At 37.3% G+C, this 10,120-nt stretch overlaps 1 protein-coding gene across 1 annotated transcript in view; it reads right to left on the bottom strand.

Annotated features, from left to right (window-relative positions):
- Positions 1-346: 346 nt before the first annotated feature.
- cfap299 (cilia and flagella associated protein 299) overlaps positions 347-10,120 on the bottom strand; it is a 57,553-nt gene continuing 47,779 nt past the window's right edge. Inside the window, exons 4-6 of the mRNA XM_026931352.3 lie at positions 8,686-8,828; positions 2,532-2,661; positions 347-911 (exon numbers count right to left, since the gene is read on the bottom strand). Coding sequence (XP_026787153.1) covers positions 816-911; positions 2,532-2,661; positions 8,686-8,828 — 369 coding nt within the window. The 3' untranslated portion in view covers positions 347-815. The remainder of the gene's footprint in view (positions 912-2,531; positions 2,662-8,685; positions 8,829-10,120) is intronic.

Here is a 10,120-nt window from a genome sequence, read left to right as displayed (position 1 = left end):
CTCAGCAGAGTTGTGTCTGGGATGAGAGACTGAATGATGTGGCTTATAAAGGGCATTAAAGGCTCTCAATCCCATTTTGTGGAGTTCAGTGGCATTGAGCACACACACATCCTGTAGGGTAGGGCACTGCTCACGGACAGGGCTCCAGGACACCCCCATCAGTGTCTGTCTTTCAGGACAAGTGGGGCAGGAAGTGATCAGCTCTCCATTTCCGTGACATATGAAGCCAGCAAGGTGATTTTTCAAGATACGTTTTTGGCATGTTTACGGAGTAATATTCAAATTGAAAAATGGTGTCACAGATAAACACATAAAGTATGTGGTGAGATCCAAATAAAACCAGCAATGATGAGCAAAAGGAATAATTTATTAATTAAAAAAAACATGAACAAAAACATGAAGATGTTACAGAGAATTCTGTGACATTTAAGAAAGTAATATAAAGTAATAGACAGTATTTCATATAAAAGCATCAACAAGGCTGTCTGCAGAGAGCAAATGTGAGCCAAGAATCTGCAGATTATTTATTGCAGATTATTTATTGTTTATTGCTACGCATTTGTTTAGAATCAGAATCAGGAATTTGACTTGGTAGCTCCTTCAGCACTATAACAGGAACTGTAACAAGCTAAAGCTTGGCTAATGTAAGAAAAAAGTTCTTACACTATAACTACTAAATACCTGAAGACCAAATGTTTCTCCAGCCATCCATAGTGTGGATTTTTGGAAACATGGGGTAAGCAGCATCAGCACTACACACCACACACTACACAATATTAATAACAAAGCTGCCTGTGCTTTAGTTCCAGTGTATGTCAGATTGTACACTTGATAAAATGGTCAAAGATGGCAACATGAAGATAGATATCAGACTTAAGGTGCATTCTGGGTGAGTGTTCACAAGGTGATGCCTGTGGAGTTAAAGAAAATTCTTGTTTTTAGAACAATAGGTCTAATTAATCTGCTTGTACAATTAAATTAAAATTCACATTCATGTTAACAGATTCTGTGATTTTCATAAACATTGGTATTCCTGTTAAATTGGTTAATATACATTGTGCAATTTGAACTGAATTTTCAATCAAAATTCAACCCCCCTCCCTTTATGAAGATATGTGTCTGCTGCCTGTAACACTTAAGAGGAGAAAGAAAGCAAACAAACCAGCAATTGGTTTAATTCTGGTTTATGATGTTTGTTGTTTTGAACCAAAGCTCCAAGCTCCACTCTAGTGGACTAATAAATACATATATATAATCGCTCAAATAGGTAGTATGATCAGAAACTGTCACTTATCTGCAGCAATTATCTGCAAACAAAAAATTAAAAAATGAGGAAAAAGCAAAACAACCAAACCAAATTGGAGTTTCATGTACCATTTTTTCAGCAGGAATGCATCTATATGGGCAATGAGGTCATGACTAGTAGGGGCCTGGGCTGGGTTCAGGGTGCTTGGGTGGTTTTGGCGTCTGGGTTTCTCAAGCCTTCCCTTCGTTTTTTAATAGCCGTCCTGGTTGGGGTGTGCTCGACCACAGGCACAATTTGCCTCTGCCATCTTGGCCTCAATGTGCGTTCAAAGCGGCCCGTCTGCAGCGCTGCGTCTTTACTAAAATAGCCCGTCCTCGAAGTGCAGAGATGAAGAAACCAAAGTGGCACAGTTTTCCAGGCTGGAATTCACTGCACATTCTCCTGTGTTTTATCAAACCAAACCAGTGCAAAGACGGGAAGGAAGCACCTATCTAAAGATCTTTCCCCAGTGCAATTATGTCTGGATTTCAGTGTATTCATCCAGTGCAGGTTCATTTTTGAATCAAGAAGAGAGAGCCACTGGATTCCACTGGATTGGCTGGAAATCACAGGATAATGCAGTGGCAGTCAATCTTACTTTCAATATGGGTGGTCTTATGATTCACTATGCTTTATGAACAACTTTGCAGTTAAATAAATAACCTTTCCACTCTTCTAAAGTGGAAAACTTGAAGTGGAAGGGTATTTTATAAGGATTGCATACAATCCTGTCAACCAATAAGTAACACGTAAGTAAAATGTCCAGTCTACCTCATATATGATATCGAACAGTAAAGGGGAGCATAACTAATATCTCATTGTGTTAAAAGATCAGTTTTCATTCATTTTCAGTAACCACTTTATCCTGCTCTGGGTTGCGGTGGATTCCGGGAACACTGGGTGCAAGGTGAGAATACACACCAAATGGGATGCTACTCCATTGCACAGCACCATGCACACACATTTTAGCATAGCCAATCCAACTACAGGCATATTTTTGGGAGGTGGAAGGAACCAGAGAACCAGTATGAAACCCACGCAGAAAACAGACACTAACTCAAGATCAAACCAGGGACCCTGAGGCTGTGACGCAACAACACTACCCACTGCACCAAAACCAAGTTTTGCTTGTAAAGTATCTATTATTTACGATTAATTAAACTATGAACAGCTTATATCAAAGAAAGAAAGAAACACTATATATACACACTGATAGACATTTAAAAGTGATAAAAAACACTCCTACCTGTGGGTCAACATTCACAATGTTTCGGTCCTTCTTATTCATGAAGAGTACACCATTTGGGTTGTTAGCAATCACCTGGTAGTTTGCACTGTCACTTGAAGTGACTTCATTTGTTTTCCAGTTGTAGAAACTAAAAGAAGTTGAATTGTTGGAAATAAATTTATCAATTCTTATCACAACAAATTAGCAAAAAAATGCCCCATAGAAAATACATGAAGTGAAAATATTATTTTTACTATTGCATAGTAAATAGTAAAAACTGTAAAAATTGTAATAGTTAAAATATATATCTATGTTTAAATTCAGTGAATTTTTTACTATTATAAAAATTACTGGAATGCAGTGGCCATTTTAGGGTGTAGACTGGATTGAACACTTAAAGGCTACATTTTCTAACTCCTCCCTTTTAATTAATATATTTGAAAATACACTTCCTGTTTATTTTCAAATATGACTTTTAGCCTCAGTTTTGGGTGATATGTAAAGAAATCAACCAAACTACAAGAAAATTCTGCTGTCCATAGCTATCACTTAAAAGGTTAAACTGTGGCAGGCCCATGACTTGGCAGCTAGAGAATCTGACTGTTATTGAGGCACACAATGAGCAGTAACAGAGCGCACATTGGGCCTGGGGTTCTGCCTGACAGTCTTGAGCATAGTTAGTGTTCCTTATCACTAGATAAAGTACTGAAAGACAGCTGCTTGGCAGAAGCAGAACTCCAAATGTCACACTTTAAAAGAAGTGGTGGGTTGGACAAGTGGATTTCAGTTATACCTAAGCAACAGTCCGTCGTCCAAGAGCAACACTGGAACTCAGGGAGGATGAGATTTAGAAAAATAAGGGAGAGGCACACTGAAAGAGCAAGCACATATTAAGCAAGCCATCCTAGATCATGATAACAGTCTGGCACCTGGCCAATGCATGATGCATTCTGATATGTTGCTTAAATGTCCAAAATGTTGTTAACAACAGATGTAAAAATCCTGACCTTAAAGGGATAAATCACAGAATTCAAGCACTCATAAACTCAAATGACGTCAACATTTGGCTGATTGTTCAGACTCTGGTGGATTGATTTCAGTAGCAGTCTCTGGACAAGCATAAAGACGTATGATGCATTTGCATGATGATCACACAAATGTTCTCTACGTCACAGTATTAAACATGAGCACAAAAATATATAATCTATTGGCTCAATAAAAAGCAAACAAGTAAGCATGTGTACAATAGAGGCCTATTTATTTTACGATTCTACAGATGTTCATCTAAGAGGAAATATAACCTTAAAATTAAGGCCAAAGAATTGTTTGCAACTGGTATCCCAGCATACTTGGACCTGTTTCATTTTCCACACCCAACATTAATAAATCAACCTAAGAGTTCTTCATTCCACTACTCAGATGGCCTCAACTTGTTGGATCCATATGCTACATCCATATGGCTGTAACATTTTGAAATATCTCCAATTAATCACCATGGCTTTGACAGACACAATGCAAAGAAAGTGTGAGCGAAGGAAACAGAGATGTGGCCTTAAGGTTGCCTCTATACTCCTCCTAAACTGACCAGAAACCATGGAGCCGTCGTCAGCACCAAAGCAAACAAAGTGTACCTTAAATGAAAAGACAGGGAAATAGGAACTAAACAAAATGTAATGGTCTGAATTAAACATCCTCAGAGGATCCCTGCCTGCCATGCTGCGTCGGGGGAAAGACCTTTCTGCCTTCACTTGTGGTCAGCCTACATGGGGACTGCCTTTACAGTAAACATGGCAGGCTTTAATGCTACAGCCTAGGTTCTATGGGGCAAATACAATGATGCATGAAATCATAAGTTTAACCCATGCTCCATTTGCAGCCTGGATCAAACATCCTAGTGCTGGTTAATGTCCTGGATGGTCTACTTTGATTTCTCAAAGAGAAAGGAAAGTCTTTCTGTTTCTCCATATGGCTTTGAATGTACACATAATGAAAATGATCTGGTGAGAAGCTTAGAACTGGAGATTCATTGGCACTTCCTCTTTTTTAGAATAAGGTTTGACAGCGTTTTTGGTGTCTATTTATACTGAAACGCCATCTAGCAATTAACATTTTTGGGTTCACCACTTTTATGCACTGGTGAACCACTTACTTTTGGGTCGAAGCAACAGTACAGATGTGAGATATTTTAACAGAGAACATGAAAAGATGGGCAAAATAGTGTTCCAGAGCTTTAAAATTTTCAAGTTGGATGGGGCTACAAGACTGGACAGTCACTCAGAGATTTTCATCCCTTCATTTTGTGCCAGAGACATAAGCAATGCAGCACCTATGTTTTACTTTTCCGTGAAGGGATGTCACCTACCAACGTAAAAAATGGTTTACATCCGCAATGGAGATGGCACCACACCCATGCTGCCTTGTAAATGTGTGAAAAATAAGCATTTTGTTGAAACGTCTTTAGCATTAAACTTGACAACACTTGAAAGAACAAAAAAGGAAGCCTGTGCTCAGGCTTATATTAAATAATGACTCACATTGCATAGCTTTTTGTGTTCAGATTCTCTCAACTTTTAAAAAAGGCAGACAAATCCTACTGAATACGAACACTTAACATTTCTAAGAGCTTTATAAAGAATGGAATTACACCGTGTAACTAGAATGAGTACTGTTCCAAACACGATGAACCTAACAATCTATCATTTTTGTGTGTGTGTCTTAAATCACCTGATCTGAGGTAGAAAATCATAGTCACTGGATCATAAAATATAACCCCAAATAAAGAGATTAATACAGAATAAATTCTACACTCCATCGTATACAGCAGAGACTTTAAAACTAGCATTCAGTAAAAACCTGGAAATTATTCATCATAAATATTTTCAATCTTATCAACAGAAAGTAAACACACTGCCATCATATTTTTCAAATATCTGGCCTTTCAAAATATTCTACGTACATAGTGCTCTGTGTGACATGGCAAAGAAGATTTATGGACAATGCTAACCTGAAACCTATGTGTTTATTCCTGGGCTTATCTCAGGTCTACTCATGATAAAAGTTAGTAAAATAGGTTCGTAGTGCAGATATTTTTAAAGCCGCAAAGTTGAGCAACAGGTGCACTGCAGGAATGCAGCACGGATGGACACAGAAATGGTTTGGCCAAGGAGACACCTTGAAAAATTTCTACAGTTAAAAATTTTCAAGTACAGTAATGCGTATATGGACTTTGTTTGTTTTTTTCTGGATATGCATAGACACAAATGCAAATACACAGAGGTATTTGTGCATGCCAATGATTGTGGTAAAATTGGATACACCAAAAGAGGCAATGCTTCTAAACATCTGTCAGGATGATCATTGTGGGATAAACATAGGAGACGGTAGAGGAAATTGACTGTGAATTGTATATGTTGCGTCACATTTTAACTAAAACATGAATTGACATTTTGGAAGATTCTGCAATATTCTGCATAAAATTTTTTGAGTAAAGGATCTATGAGGATTGGTGCATAATAAAGGTTGGTAATAAAAAACAAACATGTTTGTCATACAGCTGTGTTTAGTGCCTGTCATGAACATCCTATCATAACCATAACATCATATCATGTGGGAGTATCACACACTGGCTCGTCGTTTCTCTCTTTAACAACACATCTTCCTTGCACTTCCTTACAACGGTCTGAAAATGTCTTCAGCTGGTGGTCACGTTTTTTTTTTTTTCAACTCTATTTTTTATGATGAGGGGGACGGAGTCCAACTTGTGGCGTGGAGTTGTGCATCTGTACGGGAAGAACTCATCTGCTCCATGTTACCAGCGACCGCAAGCACTGGCTGTTATTTTTCCCGCGGGAGGAAGAGAGAGAGAGAGGAGAAGAGAGAGAGAGAGAGAGAGGGAGAGAGAGAGAGGGAGAGAGAGAGAAGGGGGTTGGGTTGTCCAGGCCAGACTTATGTTATAATGCACTTAATTCCTTTGCTTACACTGTTTAGAGTTGGGAGTATGCTCGAGTGTATGTGTATCCTGAAGTAGTTCAGGTGTGGACATCACCGTATACAGTTCACACGGAACATTTTATATAACAAAAATCCTATTCCAAGCTCAAAATATTTATCTTTAATTTAGCAGAACATGTAGTGTTGAGTTCTAAAATCTAAACTATAAAAAAGACTCATTTTAATTTTGATGAAAAAAAGTTTTCATAGAGTTATAGACTATTTTTACCCTTCAAGAGCTGTCAGAAAGCTTTCCTCGGTCTGCAAGTCTGCAACTGACGTTCAATTCTTCATTTTTTTGGTCATAATATAACTAAACAACTAAAATGTTTGTTTCCAGTATATGAACACAAGACACATTCTCTCTCTCTCTCTCTCTCTCTCTCTCTCTCTCTCACACATACAAACAATTACCAATTTTCATGGGATTTCTAAACATCTGAATTTGATAAGTTTTGCCACTGGCTAGGCACATGTCTAATATGCAGTGGTTCAAATGAATCATTGCCTGCATTTAAAAATTCCTTGGCAGTGAACAATTGCATTGAACATAGAACATTAGTTTATAATGCCCAGCACATTGTGATGACTCACTTCTGACTTCTGAAAGTGTTTAATATGTTTATTTGAAATATGTGCTCAAAGGGTGGGCTGATGAACACACAGCACCACCTAAAACTACTGTGCTAGTCAAACATATTCTAAAATTGTGATATCGGCAACATATCCTGGAATAGATTGGTGTTTGGATTGTGTTTTTTGGACTGAACCATAGCAAATATGAAATGCAGAAAATGTATTCCCTGTGAGTTGGTGTTGTATAAACAAAATATGTCTGTTTTTGATTTGTGAACCTGTTTTTATTATTTATGATTTTTGTTTAATGCGTATTGTGTAACTGAGCAACGTCATCCATTTTGCAAACCTTGCACAGTTTAAATCCGTGTTTTGCACGTTTGTGATAATGTCTATCAACTTATAATAATGTAATTTATAAACTGTCTAGTGTCAAGTGTATTCACAAATTACAACTGAAGCTACTAAAATTAAGCTTTTTTTTCATATCTTTCCTTTATCATTGGCTACTAGAAAATTGCTAGCTAAGTTGAACACAAGAATAAACATCTTTGCATTCAGTTTGTCTCTTGTGAGTGTACCTGGCATCCACAACTGTTGCAGCTTGTGGGCTTGCACTGCCTAGGTTTATTAAGGTGCTGATAGCCAAATGTATACATTCTACTGTAAAAAGTCATACACATCAATATGTTACTTTTTATTCTTGAATCTCATCAGTCAGAAGTTATTGAATAATTTTGCATATAAAAAACTAAGAAAAATAAACAGATTAAAAAGCTATTATTTAACTGAGCAAAACATATAATCATTGATATGGTGAAGCTTTCTGTAAGGAGATATTTATTTAACATTTATGGAAGGAGTCTCCAGTTCCAGCAATTTATAAAATTCAGTTTTGTGACATTTCAAAGTCGTCGGGACAGAGGACTTCTTCAGGACAGAGGCTCTCGGGTTTCTCGGTAACATGAAAACGTGTGATATTGATGTTGACTACAATACGAAACATAATTTTTTTTTTCATTTTTGTGCACCAAAATTAGTTGAAAGAGGGGTAAACACAGGGAGGAACGAAAATTGTGAAACTAGAGGTTTCAGAAGTAATAGAATGCCCATGTCATTGGCTTGTTCCAAGGAATTCACTAGAACCAGTTGTTTGGTATTGTCGCTTTACCACGTTATACCTCATTTGCACAGTATTGAGAAAACCTCAATCCAAATGTTGTTATTGCTTTGTTTCCATGTCGGTTGCAGCTGTTGATGGAACTGCAGTACCATGTGGCACAATTAATGCAAAATGAACAACTACCTGACAGATTTCTGTCTTTTTTTGTTCTTTGAGAAACTCAACTCTAATAAATCCAATTGGAATAATATATCATTGATAGCTTAGTCAATCATATTCTCATCTTAAAGGTACATCCTATCAGGAAAAATTCCAGAGAAATTGATACTTCCTACAATTTCTGTGTAGAATCTGCTTTATTTTTATGTGTTGAAGTGCCGATGTTTCTTAGGTTATACATTTGATGGTTTTACCATAACCATTACTAATAAACAGTAGCTACTGAAGGCTAATTTGAGCAAGTAACAATACAAGTAGACTTACCTTAAGTCAGTTGGTCGTGGCAAAAGCCTTTTTTTTCCACTGAAATATGGTTCAAAGTCTTCACATTTGAGTCTGTGGGCGTAGTCTATATACCCAGATATTTCCTGTCCACAAGCACTGTGGTCCCTTATGAAAATTATGGACTGCAAGAAAAAAAAGCACAGGCTATATAAATAATATTGAGCAGAATATGACAAAAAAAAGAGAAACTAGCAAAGCAGTGGAGATGAAAAATATCTGTCACAAATATACAGTCAGGGAATATGCACAACACAAATCATCTCATAAATCACACAAAAAACAATAGCGTGAGTGACACTACACTCAACAAAAAAATTAAATGATGGTGTGACATCAATCAGGAAGTATATTCTTAAAACTCTTGCAAATAATGTTACTTAATAAATTATTTAAAGAAAGAATAAAGCAGGACTTGGTTCCGTGTTAGAATAAAAATTATGAAGCAGATGACAGCAAAGGATGAAACAGCAAACGTTTTGAGCAAATCTGATATCAAAGATGATCCTTCTAAAATAGTGGGTATCTTCAAGACAAAATGCATTCAGCAGTTTAAAAACATTCAGTGGTTATTTTGTCTAGATGATGAAATGATGAAAGAATGACTTCCAATAACATATGCTGTGAATAGGAGCTTTGTTTTGGCTTGTCTGTTTACCTCAGTATGAGAGGGTTACACTTCTGCTGTGAAGCTTCCCCTCCACCCAACAACACTCCAGTCACTGATATCACATTTGTATTTCTGTCTGAACTCTGGCCATCTGTGGATTCCCTTACATGTGTGGGATAAAAGTGAGATAACTGGTACCGCAGACTTAAAAAAAGAAACGAGCGCCTCTTTATATACTTTAAACAGATGCTATCAGGTTCACAGCTGCCCAGAGGCCGGGCGATCTACCTTATCTGTGGCTTCTGCACTCCCTTGAAAAGAAATCATCAGACGGGGGATAAGAAATACAGTGGGAAGAACAAGGCGAGTGGATCGTCTTTCGATTTCAGAAAAGGGAATCAAAACCCTTCGGCCCACAGCTACCTTCACCCTCATAACTCATGAGTCAAAGTAATAAAACAAAAGCATGGCTCAAAGGAACTGCCTGATTCCATCATGTAGTTTCGGAGAACAGGTGTTCTCCCTTCAGAAGGACTTGAAGAAATTTTTGTACTAGTATTAGCTACAGTAAAACCAAGATCTTCCCTTAAGAAGTAAATAACTCTAAGGCTGTTTATGTGTTTGGCCTGAATACTTAGGTCCATGCCCTGCATCAGTTCTGGGCTTGTTTGGGGAACAGGAGTTATCATTACAGGTTTGTTTTCACTTAAACAAATTCTTTCAGAACCACAAACCAGTTAGATAGCTAATATGCCACTTCTGCTGTATGCAAAATCTTTGCAAAATAAAAAAATTAACAAGCACACC

Source organism: Pangasianodon hypophthalmus, chromosome 24 (genome assembly GCF_027358585.1).
Source record: "Pangasianodon hypophthalmus isolate fPanHyp1 chromosome 24, fPanHyp1.pri, whole genome shotgun sequence".
Classification (NCBI taxonomy): Eukaryota; Metazoa; Chordata; class Actinopteri; order Siluriformes; family Pangasiidae; genus Pangasianodon; species Pangasianodon hypophthalmus.
This window is presented reverse-complemented; position numbering and strand designations above follow the sequence as displayed.